We start from the raw sequence: 19,044 nt of genomic DNA on the forward strand, positions 1-19,044 counted from the left end.
CTGTCAATTATACAAGACAGCTATATAATATATACATTTGAGACTTCTAGTGGCTCATATTAGCTGTGCATAGTGTTTTAATTAGTCTTCCTGCGATAGTTCATCCAAGAGGCTTGGATTAGACTGTAGAATTGAATCTTCTCTCATAGCTGCTTTTTGCCATTCAGGAATTGCGGGCGGAGTATTGCTTGCAGTGTGGGAATTTGGCGACTTCCAAGCTGACAGGTTATTCGAATCTTGTGTTTCCTCACTGTTAACTTTTCCTTTCATCTTCTCAAGGATTTGAGATGCAGTAGGAATTGAAGCTGCTGATAAAACGGAATTGTTAGGTATTCCATTTCCGTTCGTATTCGGAGTAGAAAATGAGGTACTTGCAAGCTTGATTAATGACTCCAAGTCGCTTTCAAGTTTTGCCAACTTGTTGTTATGTTCTCTGGAGTACTTATATTCCTCAAGCTTCTTGGTTAGTTCTCCCACCTGCAACTTCAACTCGCGCACTTCAAAGTTAATGTTGTTCCTCGTCTTAGTAGTCTCCTCAAGAGCAGTCTGGAGGTTCAACACAGTGGCGTCCAGTTCCTTTAACTTCTCAGCTTGCTGTTCCCTGAAGGCCTCCTGTTCCTGTTCTACGGTTTCCAACAACTTGTCTACCTTCTCAAAGTGGTCATCGATATGCTTTTTGTCCTCTTCAAGCTTGGATTTAGCTTCTGGTAGTAGCTGTGGTACCACGTAGCGCTTTGCAAATTCATACAAGCCATAACAAACGCCCACAGTAGTGGTAGCCATAATGAAGTAGTCTTTCCAGTCACGTTTTGGCAAAGGAGGGGGGACAGCTTCGTACCAGTCATCACTCCGGAAGTGCGAATTTGAGACCTGGGACCTAAGTGGTACATCCTGTGACATTTTGGAGCCCGCTGTCTCTGACTGCTTCAAAGCTTGTTCGATTTCCTGCTCTGATAGTCCTTTCTTTTGCAGGAACTCAACTTTCTTGGATAATGGAGCTTCCTTAACAGATGGTTCTGCCAGAAACTGTACTGCTGATGCGAGGAGCTCACTCCTATCTTCTGAGCTTGCCTCGGACATCGTAATACCTATCAAATAACTGTTCTTGTTGCCCGGAGTTAAGCTTGTACTGCTTAAAAAGTATATATGAGTTTAAGAAATTGACTCCAACTTCCCTTACTTTATTTAAAATGAGAAAACCTTAGTAAATATTATAAAGCAACGCCGATATTCCCGCTTAGTTAATGTATTGATCAATCGTGAGACTTAAAATAATGCCCTCACGAGCATTGATTGCTGTTGAAGTATCTAATAGTAGTTTTGACATTAATACGGCTCTACACTTGCTACCCGATGCAATTCGTCATCAACTACTGCAGAGAAAGGTTCGCCTAGAAATAGATCTTGCAAGTCAATTGTTACGCTATTACGGTTGTTCTAGATTGCTAGGTATACAATGGGAGAATTTAGAGTTTACAGCGTCCAGGTTGGGCAAACCAGCACTGCTTGGTGAATCAACCTTGTCATTCAATATAAGCAAAGGGAATAGTAGTGTAGTCATGTATATATTGCAAGATGAAGAACTACAAAATGTTGGTGTTGATGTTGCCTCCACTAGCGTAGTTTCGGACTGGTCGAATGATTATTTGGATCTGTTTAGCAATATATTCTCTAGTGAAGAATATACGTGCTTAAGAGAAACCAATTATCGCACGCAACGGGATGTCTTATTTACGCGGTATTGGTCGCTAAAGGAAGCATATGCTAAATATACCGGTAATGGCTTGAATTCTGAACTGAATAGCATCAGCTTTGGCAGATTAAAAGGTTTTGGAAGAAAAGAACACCATGTATTTTGCATAGTGCTGAACAATGAATTGCTACGCTTCCATAGTTTCTGGTTGGACGATGATAGTATAGTTAGTACATGTGAAGGCCCATTAATAGAGATTGACGATACGATTCGAATAGATATAGAAAGAATAAGCATGACATCTTTAATTGATACACTAATAACGAGTAAGGAATCATCTAAGCCGGATCGATAATGGAGGGTTAAAACAAAACAAGCTGTGCAGCTAAACACATGAAAGAAGCTGAAAATGATAAAACAAAATACAAAGCGAGTTCTAAAAGACAAATAACGGACTTAGAACACGGTGGTGTATTTTTGTTCGAGTAATCACTTCAACATGACTAGCTGAACTTATTGAAATTTTCGCATGTCATCTTCCTGGCAGGAAAGAAGTCCCAACAACAATTTACTGTGGTAATCGCCGAAGGTGTAACCAAGTAGTGGTTTATTTAGCTGCTGAGTCCTGATATCTTTTCATTAGTGTATTAAGTTCACTCCAGATTTGTTTTTTTGACTGTTAGTATGCCAATATGAACGTTTTAGTGTATGATGGCCCAGGCGCAGCAGCTAGTGCAGTGCAGCAAACATTATTGACGCTTCGCTTGTTTTTAGAGCCATATTATGCTGTATCTACAATTTCACCTGTTTCTCTGGCCTCCGAGCCCTGGATAAGTAAGACAGCAGCAATAGTGTTTCCAGGTGGTGCAGACCTGCCATATATTCAACATTGCAAGAGGTCCATTCCATTAATTAAGAAGTTTGTTGCTAAGGGAGGCACATATATTGGATTTTGTGCAGGGGCATACTTTGGTTCATCTCGTGTAGAGTTTGAGATAGGTAAGCCAATTGAAGTCCAAGGTAACAGAGATTTGCGCTTCTTTCCAGGTATTGCGAGAGGATCAGCATTTCCAGGATTCCGCTATAATTCTGACATGGGAGCCCGTACTGTTATTCTGCAATCACATATAGGTAGAGCTGGTAAGATTCTATCCTATTTCAATGGAGGACCAGTCTTTGTAGATGCTCACCTGTATGACAATGTCGAAATTCTTGCCACGTACAATCAAGAAGTGGTAGTGAATCATACTGATCTTGATTCTCCAGAGAAAGCTCCTGTAGCTGCAGTTGTGCTATGTGATGTTGGCAAAGGTAAGGTGCTATTATCTGGCCCCCATCTTGAGTATGAGTCAACGCTGTTGAAACCATCGGCCAGGAACTCGAATCTGAAAGGCAGAATGGCCACTCTAAAGGAATATCAGTCCGATAGAATAGAATTTACTCGGATGGCGCTTATCAAGGCCGGTTTGCGCTGCAACGGGGAAACTAGCGACTTGAACATCCCAGCTTTAACTCCAGGTTTTATTTGCTCTTTGTATCAAACTCAATTGCTTGAACAACTGGTTAGTTCCTTGAAGGACAATGAAACGGATAATGTGATTGTTCACAAGGGAGAAAATGATGAGTTAAGGTTTTTAAGAGGTTATGAAAACTATGATAAGATCAATATGTTACTAAAGAACGAAGATCCGGATTCTGCAACTAAATGGTTTCTCGTTGGTGACGCGAAAGAAAAACTCCCACCTGCACATTTGACTCCAAGATTTAATATTTCGAAGTACTTTGCGAACTTAGATCGAAACTGTTCAATGGGGTCCATTTTGATGTATGGTGAAATTGTGTCTTCTACGAGTACACTTTTGGACAACAACAAGACGTTTTTATCTAAGCTTCCAGATAACTCGGTCCTCTACGTGGGTACAACCCAGCTTTTTGGTAGAGGTCGTGGTAATAATGCTTGGATCAGTACAAGAGGCGTTTCTTCTTCGACTGTATGTGTTTCTGTACCATCGCATTCACCTTTTACAAAGAAGCCTGTATCAATAGTTTTTATGCAATACCTGTCCACGCTTGCGTACTGTGAGGCTATCTTATCTTATGCTCCTGGCTATGAAGATATTCCTGTCAGAGTGAAGTGGCCTAACGATTTGTATGCTCTGACTCCAGAATATTACTATAGTAATGGAATTAAACTCGTTGGTAAGGGTATGGATGCCAAACCTGCCCCACTTTCTGAGACAGAGCAAGCTTATGTCAAGATTTCTGGTTTATTGGTGAATACGCATTTTGCTGCAGGTAAATATACCCTGCTATTAGGTTGTGGATTGAACATTTCTAATGAAGCACCAACAACATCTTTAAAGATTTGGGTAGAAATTATAAACAGAGAGAGATTTATCTTAGGGTTGTCACCAATTCCAGAAGTGGAAGAGGAGAAGTTATTGGCATTATACATGAAATGTCTAGATAAGATGATTGATAGTTTCTTAAGATTAGGTACTCAATTTTTATTGCCAAGATACTATCGCCTATGGTTACACACCGGTCAAATTGTAACTCTCACAGACCATAATAGTACAAGAGCGAAAATTACTGGAATTACCTCCGATTATGGGTTACTTCTTACGAAAGAACTGAAACCTGGAAGTGACATGGAATATACAGGTAACACCTTTAGTTTGCAGCCCGATGGAAATTCTTTCGATATATTTAGAGGTTTAATATCTACTAAAAATTAAGTATGCTTATACAAAATCTGCTATAGAATTTGTTCACAGTCCAGATTTAGACACAATACATTAAAATACATATACACGTTAACTTATTAGTAGGTGCTATAACATACAGAAGTTCATAAGCGAGAAATCTATCTCCTTTTATTGATTTTTTTATGGTTTTTCTTTATGGTTAAACAATTTTTTTTATTTTGGATACCTGTGAAGCACAATGATCTTCAAGAATATCAGCTGTGACTCTCATCTTTCTTGTGATCATTGTTTGAGTTGTTAGTATTTGATGAAGTTGAAGAATATGATGGTGACCGCGGACTGTACTGTGGAGAAGTCGGAGAATATGATGGCGAAGTGGGCGAGTAACTTGGAGATGTTGGTGAGTATGATGGAGACGTTGGTGAATATGAAGGGGAAGTCGGAGAATAGCTTGGTGACGTAGGGGAGTATGATGGAGATGTAGGAGAGTATGATGGAGATGTAGGAGAATAGCTTGGAGACGTAGGAGAATATGATGGAGAAGATGGAGAATAGGAAGGAGATGTAGGAGAATAGGAAGGAGATGTAGGAGAATACGATGGTGAAGTAGGTGAGTACGATGGTGAAGTAGGTGAGTACGATGGTGAAGTAGGTGAGTACGAAGGCGAAGCTGGTGAATAAGATGGCGATGTTGGAGAGTACGATGGCGATGTTGGAGAATAAGATGGCGATGTTGGTGAGTACGATGGCGATGTTGGAGAATAGGATGGTGATGTAGGAGAATATGCTGGTGATGTAGGAGAGAATCCCGGTGAAGAAACTTCTCCAAATCCAGGAGATGTGGGGGTATTACCATACCCACCGAATGGTGAAGTAGCACTACCATATTCTGCGTTGCCATAAGCTGTAAACCCACCAGACAATGCGTCCGATGTTCCCGCTTCGACCAATGGAGAAAACATTAGCTCGTCCTTTATATCCACTTGAGCATTAACCAATCCAGCATCACTACTCGATGGAGTTGAACCACCATCCTTGCCATTTATAGCAGATATCTTTTGCTCTGGCATATACTTAATCAAAGATTCGTCATCGATCATAACGTCAAAGGCACCTGTACCAATTGGTGCCATTTGTCCAAGAATAACGTTCTCAGACACACCGTTACAGTCGTCTAGTTCAGCGGCTGCACCTGCTTCAAACAAAATTTCAACTGTCTCTTCAAAAGAACACCTCATTAGTGCTCCGGTATCTGCTCTATTGAACCCATGACGTGTGACAGACATCAAGAAACCTTGAGATGTCATCACATCAACCAAAAGCGCCATATGACGGTAATTGACATACGAACCATCTGATGCAATAACATTGTAAACTTCTCTGTATAAAGCTGCACGACCAGCTTCAATTCCTAAAACGTTCATAATATCAATGAAGGAGTTAGTATAAATACGAGTAGCATCAACACCCGGAACGGACATAACCTCAGAAAGGTTTACACCGTCTGTCTCTAGAACCCACTCCGGAACTTTGTGATATTCACCAAGTTCATTAACGACTTTGCGGTCATACTTCATCATCACCACACGAGTAATGTCCTGAACACCACGTAATGTAATACTTTCTAACATCGTGTTCTCAATCTTCTTCAACATGTGATCCTCTTCCGCTTCTGCCTCAGCATCAAGAGTTTTTGGATCACGCACGACACGACAACGAACAATCAACTTTTCCGCATTGTCTTCCGACCAGATAACAAATAAATCATTCTTGAAGGTCTCTTTAATCTTTTCACCAACCTGTCCCATGGTTAGATCTTTATCGTTCATAGCAGCACGATCCAATTCAAGCCTTAAAAGCCATGGGGACTGATGTTTGAAAGAGTTCTCAGTTTCTTCATCCATCAAGGAGAAGTGTAACTGAATAATTTCTTCATCTTCCTCAATAACAGTAGAACTTGGATCAGGATCATAATAGATTTCTGAAGCAACAGTAACACTCTTCAGAGTTGTGTGCTCTATAGCAGATCTTATCAACTTGGCTTTTTCTTGATCAGAAGCATAATCTTTTTCAAGATAGACCGTCAAAGAAGGCGTCTTCATATTTTTTGCGACGTTTAAAATTTCTTTTAAACGGGGAACACCCGAAGTGACTTTTTTAGAAGCAACACCAGCAAAATGGAAAGTATTCAACGTCATCTGTGTTGCAGGTTCACCAATGGACTGTGCTGCCAACACACCAACCATTTCACCAGGATGAACAATGGACCTCAAAAATTGAGCTTCAATGTTATTTAATACCCAATTGAACGTCTGCTTCGTCAGTCTATATTCAGTTATAACCCTTCTGGCAGCTAAACGAGAACGTAATAAACAGCAGAAAAGCGTGACGGCATTCTCCTGTGCCTCCTGTAAAATTTTAGACTTCCCGCGCAAGACTAGAAGCTTCTCCTGCAAATTCCTAACGCCTAGAATGACATCTTTTATGGTTAAGTCGGTAGGTTTTGTTGCATCAATATGGAAGGTTTGTTGAGCGTTTTGGATTACACGTCTTATATTCACTGGCAATGGCCAATTATGATCACCTTCAACAAAAATCTTTCTCAAGAACGCACGATCCATAACCAATTGCTTATATTCTTCATCCAACAAATTTTGAAGTTTTAAGTCACCCATGATTTCGGTTCCAGATTCCAATAAGGAGGGATCTAGAGTATATTCGGGTTTTAGTAAATCAATCCTGTACCGCCTTTCAAATGCAAGATCATTACCAGGAATGGTATCAATAGATTGCTTTTCTATATGAGAGGCATCCATACCATCTTCACCGTACACGAATTGGATAATATTACCTAACGAGTTTCTAGTGGTACCATCGTAATGAACCATAATATCTTCTAAGGCTTTGACCAAACGACGTTGAATATAACCAGTTTCAGCGGTCTTGACAGCGGTATCAATCAAACCTTCACGACCACCCATAGCGTGAAAGAAGAACTCCTGAGGGGTCAACCCTCTCAAATAGGAGTTTTCAACAAATCCCTTTGACTCAGGAGAGTAATCATCTCTAGAAAAGTGGGGTAGTGTACGGTCTGCAAAGCCAAATGCAATACGCTTACCTTCAACCGACTGTTGTCCCACACATGCAGACATTTGTGCAATATTGATAAAAGAACCCTTGGAACCAGCGCTTACCATTTGCTTCACATTATTTAAGTCCTTTAGATTGACTTCCGCAGATCTACCTGCTTTATCTCTGGCTTCGTTAAGATAACGAACAACATTGTCCTCGAAAGATTCACGTAGAGTCATACCATGTTTGGCGGTCAGCATATTGGCTTGTGCCTCCTTAGTGACTTCCTCTACCTTGCCCTTTGCAATAGCAATTGCCTCGGTAATTTCCCTCATAGTCTTTTCATCAGCGATAGTATCACCAATACCAATAGAAAAGCCATTATGCAGTAACCAATAATTCACAACCTTCTGGATGCTACTAAAAAGTTTAGCACATACTTCTGGGCCCTTTTCTCTAGTCGCAACATGGATAAGACCACCACTTGATGAACCAACTGTCTTTTTATCAACCACACCAAATATGATATTACCATCTACTATTAACATACCATTATCTTTAGGAGATAAAAAGGTAGTACCTTCGTCAAATCTTTGTAAATGAATACCGGAAGGAATAGCCATTGACAACAATTGTTTACCAGACCATAAAGGTTTAGGTTTTAAGATTGTTGGAATAGGTATGACACCATCCCAGTCAGGAATCCAGTATAGCATGTTAAGCACCTGATCTAATTCAATAAATGTGTCCCTTAGTGTCATCTTTCGAATACCACACAACGTATCTTGCACGATACCCATACATGGCTTATTCGATTGCGGCGAAACAATCTGTTGAGGCACTGCACAAAGTTGGGATAGTTCTGCTCTTGTTTCTTCCGATTGAGGAACGTGCAAATTCATTTCGTCACCATCGAAATCGGCGTTATATGGTGAAGTGACTGACAAGTTTAATCTAAAGGTGGAATAGGGCATAACTTTGACTCTATGAGCCATCATAGACATTTTGTGTAGGGATGGTTGACGATTGAATAAAACTGGGTCATTATCCATAATATGACGCTCAACTTTCCAACCATATTGCAATTGAATATCACCAGCCCGCTTGCTATATCTCAAGTCGATACGGTCACCGTTATCACGGATAACATATTTCGCTCCAGGATGTTCATTTGGACCATTACGTACTAGCTGTGTCAACCTATCGATGTTGTAAGGTGTGACCATTTCAGGGTATGTTAAAGTTTTTGCAATGGACTTAGGAACACCAACTTGATCCAGATCTAAGTTAGGGTCACCTGAAATAACAGTACGAGCAGAAAAATCTACACGCTTACCCATCAGGTTACCTCTAATACGACCTTCCTTGCCCTTTAAACGAGCACGTATAGATTTAATTGGACGACCAGATTTTTGAACAGCCTGCGGCTGGCCAGCAATATCATTATCCATATACGTGGCCACGTGGAACTGAAGCAATGACTCTGACTCTTGTATGACGTGCTGAGGAGAACCATTGATCTCCAATCTCTGGACATTGATATTCGATTTTAAGATATCACCTAGTTTGTATGTCAAGTCATCTTCACCTCTTTGCGATTCGTTGAAAGAAATAGAAGGACGTACTGGTGGAGGTGGGACTGGTAATACAGTTAATATCATCCACTCGGGACGCGCGAAGTCCTCATTGAAACCTAACCTCCAAGAGTCTTCAGGACTCATATGTTTGAAAACATTTAAGATTTCTTCAGCGGAGATTATACGCTTTTCAGGCTGATCACCGTCTTCAGAATTTTTATCCTTCTTCCATGTACCAACCAAAGATAAACCATCCTTACGGATGCTGGGTTGGACATTTCCACAGCCACCTCTTGAGATGAACTTACTTGGATCATCTTCAGATGGTACCTCCGTATCACAAATCATTTTTGCCTTACACAACGACCACACGGCATTAAACCTCCTTTTAGGATCTTTGATTTTAATTGCCTGTCTCATTAGTTCGTTGTATTCGTCCAATAATAATTTACCACAATGCATACAGACACATTCACAAACTTTTTTAATTTTTGATATAAAACCAATGTGGAAAACAGGTTTGGCGAGTTCAATATGTCCAAAATGTCCTGGACAGTCATTCATACCTTCACCACATGTCTGACATTTATAATTACGATCAATAGAACCTAATCTAGGATCGTTTAACCCACCTATTTTAGCTCGCATTTGAGTCTCGTCCATAGTTTCCGGAAACTCGATCTTAGCAACCGAGATGGCCCGAACTTCCTCAGGCGAAAACAATCCAAATTGAACTTCTTTAATAGTACGTAAAGGAGCACTAGAATAAGGAAAATCAACCATTTTTTATCTTTGTAGAGTATTAGTGTTTAAAATGCAGCAGAAAACTAGTCTCCTATAAAGTCTTTAATATTCTTTTCAATTTTGTCACTTCTTTCGAAAGAACTACTTCGTTCCTATAATCAATGAAGGAAAGGAACTATCACAACAAATTAGTGCCGCTATGGTCCTATTTATGAATCTCAAAAATAAAGCAAGAATCGCTTACGTTAACCTTCGGAAGTCAGATGGTAGTACACGTTCAATGGATATATGAAGTAGTTTGGTGTGACCTTACTTTCGAAAAACGATGGAAATCACAACAATTGGATCTTGCTTGGGCAATTCTCAGTCACCTTGGATTAGAGAACGCTTTACCAGTATGAAAATCAAAAAAGGCGGCCTTCTTTAAAGAAATAAACCCAACTTCTATTGGAATATAACCTCCTAGTTCGTTTTTTCAGATGTTGTTGATTGCCTTGTACTTGTTTTGTTCAAATCTTTATGCAAGAGAATTTCAGTTGAAAATTAATGAAAGGCTCGACAGGAGAACAATAAAAGTATGGCAGTAAGTCAGAACTATGGAAAGAATAATTCTATTCAATCCTTTAGGTCAACGAAGCGTGTATGGTTCCACTTGGTAAATCACTAACAATAAGTAATATTAATTACTTGAGTTTCGCTATTTTGCCACCGATAAAAAATTTTTCACAATGTCGTACGTAGCGATTGTTGAAGTTACGTATTACCAGACCACAGCAGTAGAGATTGCATATAGATTATTTAGAATACAGGTATACTATTCAAGTTATCTAAATATGGAAGCCCTAAAAACGAGATATTAATGTTGCATTTAGCTAAACATCTTAGATAAAGACTTTTTTTGTTGCTCGCGTTGTTGCTGTCTTAGCTTTCTTGCATCGTCAATCGCTTTTAAGATAGCCGCATCGTTTGAATGGTAAGACGTTGCAAGTTCCAAGTCAGTAAGTGCCATTTCGGGATCTTTCAAGTTATAGTACGCAAGACCACGACGGTATAATGCCTTAGCTTTGGATTTGTCATCGACTTCGTCCAAATGCAATACTTCAGTAGCGGCTGCAAGCACTTTGGAATACTGCTTACTCTTCAATGCGCTCAACGCAATGTTGAGTTGTACCGACAGCTTCAATTTATTTACCCTCGTAATATCTTCCGGTGTTAGATCCTCTGGGAAGTATTCTTGCAGAAATCCTGCACACTTTTCATACTTGCGAGTAGCAACTTCGTAGTTCTGGTTCTTAAATTGTTCCGTGGCAATGTGTTTAACAGCTTCCACTGCCTTGATTACACTTTCTAGATCGTTAATGTCAACCTTATCGTCCTCGGCCAAAGTGGTTTCGTAGTCGTCACCGTATTCGTCCTTTGGGGTGGCCTCCGCATCTGCTGGTACTTGGTAGTCGTTTGGTAGGACACCACAATCAGAAATAATAACATCCTTTTCAGGCTTATCTGATGAAGAGGTCTTTTGCGACTCAATCGCACGAACAATTCTTTTACCTTGAATCACTTCACCAAACACAACGTGTTTACCATCCAAATGCGGCGTTGGCGCACAAGTAATAAAACATTGGGAGCCGTTTGTGTTTGGACCAGCGTTTGCCATCGACAATAGGAATGGCTTCTCATGCTTTAGGGAGAAGTTTTCATCCTCAAACTTCTCACCGTAAATGGACTCACCTCCAGTACCGTCTCCATTCGTGAAATCACCAAACTGGCACATAAAGTCCTTGATTACCCTGTGGAAAATAGAACCCTTGTAGGATAGTGGGGTGTCAGGTTTGGTCTTACACATACCTGCACCACCCTCACAGAGCTTATAGAAGTTATCACTGGTTTTGGGGACGACATCGTTGTAAAGCTCGAAAACAATACGTCCAGCAGCTTCTCCGCCAATTGTGATATCAAAAAAGGTCTTCAATCTTTCAGTCATTATGAAACTACGGCTTATTGGTTCTTAATCTCGTCACAGGCGGTTATGGGATATTGGAAGAATGTATTGTTCGCCATTATATATGGTAAAAAATTACCCGCGATTTATTCGCTATGGAACATACTAGAAAAAACATCGGAAGACTCAATGAACAGACGTTGAAGTCTTATCTTGAAGTCCTATAACGGGGTTACTATATGTTATTTGGGATTGATCTTCTCCCTCGTGATCCTTCTCTTGCTTTCTTTCCTCTTCCTCTGAGGTCTCTTCATCCTCCCCCTCAATATCTGCTTCTTCTTCTTCGCTACCTTCCGACTCATCATCTCGCCATATACTATCCTGGTGAGGTTCAACGTCTAGAATATCATCGAGAGCACTTTTGTATTGTCCTGCTTTCACATCATTCTTAATTTCCGTAGTTAAATTTCGTATGTGCCCATTATCCTCAACGATTTCTCCAGTGGTAAGATCAACCACATCGCCCTGATCCTCTAAACCCTCGTATTTCTTGATTATTTCAGCCCAAGCTTGCCTCATATTCTCATCTGCCCTTCTATGGCGTTCCAGCACCTCTGCATCTGACAGTTTCGGTATTAATTGACTTTCTTTGGACATGATATAGATTACGCCGTTCTTCTCGGTGACAGCCTCAGCTTTGCTTTCATTCCTAAGCGATAACCTTGAACTGTCATTACCTTTCAGAGAATTACCTTCGTTACCTAGCAAGTCCTTCAGCGCTCCTCTAAGGTGCTTTAGCTTTACACTCTTTCGCTTCTTGCCAATCATCGCACCCTATTTCGTGTGAGGGTTGAGTAATACTCGATCGTTTTCATTACACTAAAAAATTATAGATTTAACTATTACAAAATAAAATTTACACTTCTCGATCCACTGTGTGGACCCTGCCGACATTACCTTTTTCCTTCCAGCAGTTCTTGAATAATTCCATCTCTAGCAAGCATTTCCTCCAATCACCTGTATCGGCATGACATAGACGTAGTGCCATATTCTCTACATAACAACCAGTGTTATCTATGCGTTTATCCCATGCTTCTTGATCACGTTCCTTCTTCAATTCCTCATACTCCTCTAGGGCCTGCTTATAATACTCTGAACTCTGTGCTACTAGCATAATGGTATTCGATTGTATTCTCTATGCATTGTGTAGTAAGTAACATGAAAGTAAAAACGCTTAAACTAAAAGCCCTAATATAGAAAGCACAATATATACATTCGAAACAAGAATTAAGCTCTGGTTGGAATCTGCATTAACTACTAGAATTTAAATGAACCCTTCAGAGATTCACCGGGTATAATGGCAACTACACTTTATAAAATGAGAATCTAGACACTATTTAGTTTTGATGTTAAAAATACACATTAAGTTTAAAATAAACACAGTAAAATTTTTTAGCCCACCAAAAGCACACAAGAAAAACAGCTGCTAAGATCAATGTACTATCCAACAGCTACTCTTTCGACCCATTGTACCTCATACTGAATCTACCACTCCAAGCACTTTATCTAGATATAAGTAACACATTCGTATATAGTGATATTTGAATTTGGGTGGCAAGTTTTCTTAAAAAGATGCGTGGGACAGAGATTAACAAATCGGGACTTTCCACGTTAATGAGCCCCGATTTCTTGCACGGTTTATTACTTGTCAACTTGTTGTCGTTTATACAGATAGTATAATAAAACAGAAAAAGATACTTCAATTGCTTTGAAAGACAGGTTCTGAAAATTTTGATTTGAATCATCATGGTAAAGCTAATTGAATATCCTCGTACAGCTACTTTCGCATGGTCGCACGATAAATTGCCGATCTTGGCTACGGGTACTGCCTCAGGGACGGTAGATGCAGACTTTTCAAGCGCATCAACACTTGAGTTTTGGTCGATTCTATCAAAAGATAATAGCAAGCCCGATGCTGTTATTAATGCAGATGCAAAGTTTAACGACTTAGATTGGAGTAAGGACAATGAAATTTTGGCGGGGGCGTTAGAGAACGGGGTTGTTGAGTTCTTCAACCCGGTGGAAAAAAAGTCTACGGCGAAGATCGCGAAACATTCAGCTGGGGTTCGCACGGTTCGTTTTAACAGCAAACAAAGTAATTTGCTCGTTTCAGGAGGTAGCCAAAGTGAGATTTTTGTTTGGGATGTAAACAAGGTGTCTACTCAGGGGTATAGTCCTTTTGGACCCGGTAAGGCAATGACACCCGTAGATGAAGTGCAATCACTATCATGGAATCAGACATTGGCTCATGTGTTTGCATCTGCGGGTTCATCGGGCTATGTTTCCATTTGGGATCTGAAGGCCAAGAAAGAGGTTATTCACCTAAGTTATACATCTCCTACATCTGGGTTAAAGAACCAATTATCAGTTGTGGAATGGCATCCTAATAATTCCACCAAGGTTGCTGCTGCTACTGGAAACGATAATGAGCCTACGATTCTTGTATGGGATCTAAGAAATGCTAACACGCCATTACAGGTACTGTCGCAGGGTCATAATAAGGGTATTCTCTCTCTAGATTGGTGTCACCACGATGAGCGCCTCATGCTTTCAAGTGGTCGTGATAACACTTGTGTTTTATGGAATCCTGAAGAGGGCCAAAAGTTGACTCAGTATCCAACTCGCGGGAACTGGTGCTTTAAAACGAAGTTTGCACCAGAAGCCCCAGAGTTGTTTGCGAGTGCCTCATTCGATAACAAAATTCAGATCCAAACGCTACAAAATTTGGAAAACAAACTGGATTTGGACGAGACAGCATATAAACAGCAGGAATCTGAAGCAGAATTTTGGAGTAATGTATCTCAAAATGAATCCAATGAAAAGCCCACAATTAGCAAACTACAGGCGCCTGCATGGTATGGTAACAGATCTGCAGCTGCGCAATGGGCGTTCGGCGGTAAGCTGGTTTCCGTTACCGCTGACGGTAAAGGTGTTTCAATAACAACTCCATCCATTGAAGGTTTTGAGAAGAATACAATGCTAGATGCAGCATTAGAGTCAAAGGACTTTGTACCTATCATAAACAAGAGATTAGCAAACACTATTGACAGTACAAATGAAGAGGACTGGTCATTATTAGAAAGCTTGTCTATGGATGGCAAAGTTACATACTTATCGGAGGCCATGTCTTTGGATGATAAGGATGAAGATGATGTAGAATCTTCCCAAGATCAGCAAGGTGATTTTTTTAATAATCTAACTGCTGGTTTTACCCCTAAAGGTTCTTTCCAATTGGATTTGTCAAAGCCTAATTTAACTGATAATTTATTAAACGGCAAGTTAGATAAGGCAGTCAACGCCACTTTAAAAGAAGGCTTGTTACTAGAGTCGCTAGTGATAGCTTTGAACTCTAATGATCCTACTCTAAAACAGCGCGTGAACAATGCGTATTTCGCAAAGTATGCGGAGTCTTCCTCGTTAGCAAGGACTTTGTATTCAATTGCAGAGAAAAATGTAGAAGACTTGGTTGATAATGTGGAGGTTTCACAATGGAAGCATATTGTAAAGGCCATTAATACCTACGTTGATGAAGAACATAAAGATGAACTTTTGGTTAGATTGGGTGATAGATTATTTGAAAATAAACAAAGACAGGATGCTTTGGTTTTATATTTGGCAGGTAACTCCTTGGATAAGGTTGCGTCGATATGGTTGAAAGAGCTGCCTGCTTTGGAACACAAGTTGAGTTCTGAAAAAGCCACTTTGAATGAGGCTCATATGAAGTGTTTAACTGAATTTGTCGAGAGATTCACCGTGTTATCCAATTATTTGAATGAGCGGCCCGAAACTAAATTAACTAATAATGAGCTAATCTCAAAATTCTTAGAGTTCGTTAACATGACTGCATCCAGCGGTGATTTTGACTTGGCATTGAAATTCTTGGACAATTTACCGGGTGATAATCCTCAAGTGAAGACTGAAAGGCAACGTGTTTTAATTGCTTCGGGAAGGTTTCCTCAAAGAAAATCGAACGTTGGAAAACCCAAGTACGTAGCTTCTCAACAAGCAATGGGTGCAGCATCTGCTTCAATTGGTGGCCCTACCTCTGCTAAGCCATTTGCAGAACGCCCACCTGCATTTGCTCCTGGCGTTTCAAATACATTGAATTCAAGTTTCCAACCCCCAATTGGCAGAACGAATACGTTCGGGGCTCCTAGCTACCCAACTGGTCCTGTTGCACCACCTAACAGATATGCGCCATCTTCTGTATCGCCTTCTCAAAATACACCAAGCAATCCTCCTGTCCAGTTAGCAACACCAGGCAATCCATACGCTCCACCTTCTAACGCTGTAAACTCATTTTCAGGCAACAACAACCCATATGCAACACCATCGATGATGTCTACCCCAGCGTCCCCAGCAGCAACTCCATATTCGGCTTCACCTTACTCCAAGGGATATTATAATTCGAATACACCAGTACCCGCAGTCGATCCATCTTCCAGGGTTATGTCTGGACAAACTCCACGTTTGAACAAAAATGCGAATAATGGTTGGAATGATTTACCAGAGATCATCAAGGAGAAAACCAGTAGAGCTAAACCGGTGTCGACCGCTCCTATAAATTCCGTAACTCCTGCTAATCAGCTAGGTGTCCAACCTGGATCAGCAGCAATTCCACCACCACCGTTGTCAAGAGTTACTTCCACGTCAAGCGTACCTACGGGCGCGCCACCTTTGAACAGAGCTTCGTCGAACCCTAGTACACCATCGATGCCCCCCCCACCACCATCTAAATTGTCGAGAGGGCCATCCTTGGCTCAACCAAATGTTGTTTTGAATGAGCAACCTTCCATTAACCCCTATGCACCACCTCAGGCGAAAAATCCTTCGTTTTCTACACCTTCAAACCCATATGCCCCCCCTACGTCCAATGTAAACCCACGCAGTAGTCCACTTCCAGTAGCCTCCCAGGCTATGTCTTCTCCGCCAACTAACCCATACGCTCAACAGGGTCCTACTGTTCACGCCCCTTCCAAAGCTATCCCTGGCCCCCCACCAAAAGCAATGGCAAGGAAGACGAACGTCAGCGGCAAGGATATAAGTTCAGCGAATGATTTACTCACTTCAATGCAGAGAGGTCCTAACGGCGCCGCGGCATTTTCTCCGCAGCAACAGACAGCGCCACCTCCTGTTAAGAAAAGTGTTTCCCCAACGTCACAGGTAACACCTGAGACATTTGAGACGCCATCTGCGTACAAGCCAATAGTCGATTTCCTCAGCGAAGAGTTGGCTCGTGTTACACCGTTGGTTCCAGCCGAATTCGGAAAGCAATTAAAGGACTGTAACAAGAGATTGAAGATCTTGTTTAATCATCTTGAAAAGCAGGATCTCTTAACTCAGCCTACCGTCGATAAACTTCACCACCTCGTCAATCTATTGAAAGAACATAAATATTCTGAAGCCTCGGCTGTTCATGTCGATATTGCAACCAACCACGCACAGGAGGCAGGAAACTGGTTGACAGGTGTTAAGAGATTGATAGGTCTCGCAGAAGCTACCTCTAATTAGTCGTGACCGATAAAGCGCTGTACTATATAAATTACAATTACAATTATTACTTAAATTCATCTCTACGGATACCAATGATCAATACCGTTGCCGTATGTTGTATACCAATTTCTTCATCTCATTATACCAGTGCCTTGTAGAGCCATTGATACCTTTCAACTAACGGCTCAAAAGAACTCATACCGACATTCCTAAAGGTAACAAAGTCCTGACGAAAATCAATTCACGTGATGATGATAAAATAGCTAAACAATTCAGCCTCCTGCATCAGTATTACCAGGTAATGGGGTTAAGTTTATAAGACGGGTTCTATAGCATTTAATGTATCGCGTTGTAGATCATCGATCCAGATTACCCACGGCTAATCTTTACAAGAGAAGAAGGCTCTTGGTTTGAAGGGTACCTTTCATTATTAAGGCTATGGAACCCTACACCACTAAGGTGATAAGAATTATTTCTCCGCTTTGTGTAAAAAAAACATTAACGAAATCAATACTGAAAAGATTTTCGTTAAACACTTTACCTAAAAGTCAGTTGGTTAAAGAGATAAAAGGATCTATCTTTAAGACATACTCATTTGTTCGGTACTGTTTCAATTACACTGACCATGAGCAAACTTACAAGACGGGTCATAGAGTCTCACTCTTCCAGGGAGACCCAGGATACAAGTCATAGCCGCGTTCCGCCACCAGATTGCATATCTCCAAATCCGTCCAATTCAACCTTCAGTGACTTTAAAAAGATGGCTGAATATACCCTAACATCTCCAACCGCGAATGAAGAGATTAATAAACGATTAAGGTCGCAGAATATGCGAGATGTGAAGCTCGGGAGTATACAGTTTATATTTTATAAGACGTTATTGATTATTCTTTATGGAATGTATGCTTGCTACAGATATTTTCAATACCAATACAACAGAATAAGGATTAAATTATTGAATTTGGCATACTCACCATCTAATACCCCTCAGTTGATTAGACAAGACGTGATGAAGCTAAAAAAGATACCCAAAAGACTAGCTACGATATTAGAGTACAAATCCGAGGGAGAAGTAGGAGGTGGGGTTAATGGATTAATAAATGATGGGAGTAATGTTGTATGCTGGTCTGTTTCCGCTGGTATTAAACACGTTACTTTATACGATTATGATGGAGTGTTAAAACGTAACGTTCACAAGTTCAGACAAGGCATTCATGACAATTTGGCAAGATATTACAGTCCAACAAACGTGCCAAAGTTTTCGGTCAAGATTCCTCATTTTGATACTGTTTATTATGGTTATCCGGAAGATAATGGCGAGCCAGAAACTGGTGAAAAGACAAAACAAAAAGTCGATATAGAAGTCTCATTACTCTCTGTCAGGGACGGCAGAGAGACAATTGTGGAGCTAACTAGGGCTATGGCAGACCTATGCAGGTCTGGTGGCATAAAACTTACCGATATCACAATGAAACTTGTAGATAAAGAATTAAATGAGCTTGTCGGCCGAGAACCAGATTTGTTGGTCTACTTTGGTCCTCATCTTGATTTACAAGGCTTCCCACCCTGGCATATTAGGTTAACAGAGTTTTACTGGGAGGAAGACAATGACGAAGTCATGTATTCCGTATTCATTAGGGGATTGATACATTACTCAACATGTAAGGTAAATGTTGGAAAATAATCTATCGGCATTAGTGATCAAAATCATCTATATACTTCACATTCATTCACAATGCTGTTGATCTCCTAAAA

General features: G+C 40.5%; 9 protein-coding genes across 9 annotated transcripts; 4 read left to right on the forward strand and 5 right to left on the reverse strand.

The window, feature by feature from the left end:
• Positions 1-81: 81 nt before the first annotated feature.
• Positions 82-1,080, reverse strand: PEX14 (Pex14p; the record flags this gene model as incomplete). The annotated part of the gene is made up of 1 exon (XM_018131044.1): positions 82-1,080. The coding sequence occupies one exon, from the start codon at positions 1,078-1,080 to the stop codon at positions 82-84; it is 999 nt and encodes a 332-aa protein (XP_017987068.1).
• A 194-nt stretch (positions 1,081-1,274) lies between these two features.
• Positions 1,275-2,048, forward strand: LYS5 (holo-[acyl-carrier-protein] synthase; the record flags this gene model as incomplete). Its single annotated transcript, XM_018131043.1, has 1 exon — positions 1,275-2,048. The coding sequence occupies one exon, from the start codon at positions 1,275-1,277 to the stop codon at positions 2,046-2,048; it is 774 nt and encodes a 257-aa protein (XP_017987069.1).
• Positions 2,049-2,385: 337 nt separating this feature from the next.
• BPL1 (biotin--[acetyl-CoA-carboxylase] ligase BPL1) lies at positions 2,386-4,431 on the forward strand (the record flags this gene model as incomplete). The annotated part of the gene is made up of 1 exon (XM_018131042.1): positions 2,386-4,431. One exon carries the CDS (start codon positions 2,386-2,388, stop codon positions 4,429-4,431), a length of 2,046 nt encoding a protein of 681 aa, XP_017987070.1.
• A 224-nt stretch (positions 4,432-4,655) lies between these two features.
• On the reverse strand, positions 4,656-9,833 carry RPO21 (DNA-directed RNA polymerase II subunit RPB1; the record flags this gene model as incomplete). Its single annotated transcript, XM_018131041.1, has 1 exon — positions 4,656-9,833. The coding sequence occupies one exon, from the start codon at positions 9,831-9,833 to the stop codon at positions 4,656-4,658; it is 5,178 nt and encodes a 1,725-aa protein (XP_017987071.1).
• Positions 9,834-10,662: 829 nt separating this feature from the next.
• On the reverse strand, positions 10,663-11,778 carry CPR6 (peptidylprolyl isomerase CPR6; the record flags this gene model as incomplete). The annotated part of the gene is made up of 1 exon (XM_018131040.1): positions 10,663-11,778. One exon carries the CDS (start codon positions 11,776-11,778, stop codon positions 10,663-10,665), a length of 1,116 nt encoding a protein of 371 aa, XP_017987072.1.
• Positions 11,779-11,922: 144 nt separating this feature from the next.
• SCM3 (Scm3p) lies at positions 11,923-12,564 on the reverse strand (the record flags this gene model as incomplete). The annotated part of the gene is made up of 1 exon (XM_018131039.1): positions 11,923-12,564. The coding sequence occupies one exon, from the start codon at positions 12,562-12,564 to the stop codon at positions 11,923-11,925; it is 642 nt and encodes a 213-aa protein (XP_017987073.1).
• Positions 12,565-12,652: 88 nt separating this feature from the next.
• On the reverse strand, positions 12,653-12,910 carry COA4 (Coa4p; the record flags this gene model as incomplete). The annotated part of the gene is made up of 1 exon (XM_018131038.1): positions 12,653-12,910. The coding sequence occupies one exon, from the start codon at positions 12,908-12,910 to the stop codon at positions 12,653-12,655; it is 258 nt and encodes an 85-aa protein (XP_017987074.1).
• Positions 12,911-13,542: 632 nt separating this feature from the next.
• Positions 13,543-17,307, forward strand: SEC31 (Sec31p; the record flags this gene model as incomplete). The annotated part of the gene is made up of 1 exon (XM_018131037.1): positions 13,543-17,307. One exon carries the CDS (start codon positions 13,543-13,545, stop codon positions 17,305-17,307), a length of 3,765 nt encoding a protein of 1,254 aa, XP_017987075.1.
• A 607-nt stretch (positions 17,308-17,914) lies between these two features.
• Positions 17,915-18,973, forward strand: NUS1 (ditrans,polycis-polyprenyl diphosphate synthase; the record flags this gene model as incomplete). The annotated part of the gene is made up of 1 exon (XM_018131036.1): positions 17,915-18,973. One exon carries the CDS (start codon positions 17,915-17,917, stop codon positions 18,971-18,973), a length of 1,059 nt encoding a protein of 352 aa, XP_017987076.1.
• Between the last annotated feature and the right edge of the window lie 71 nt (positions 18,974-19,044).

The sequence above is a fragment of the Eremothecium sinecaudum genome, chromosome III, assembly GCF_001548555.1.
Source record: "Eremothecium sinecaudum strain ATCC 58844 chromosome III, complete sequence".
Lineage (NCBI taxonomy): Eukaryota > Fungi > Ascomycota > Saccharomycetes > Saccharomycetales > Saccharomycetaceae > Eremothecium > Eremothecium sinecaudum.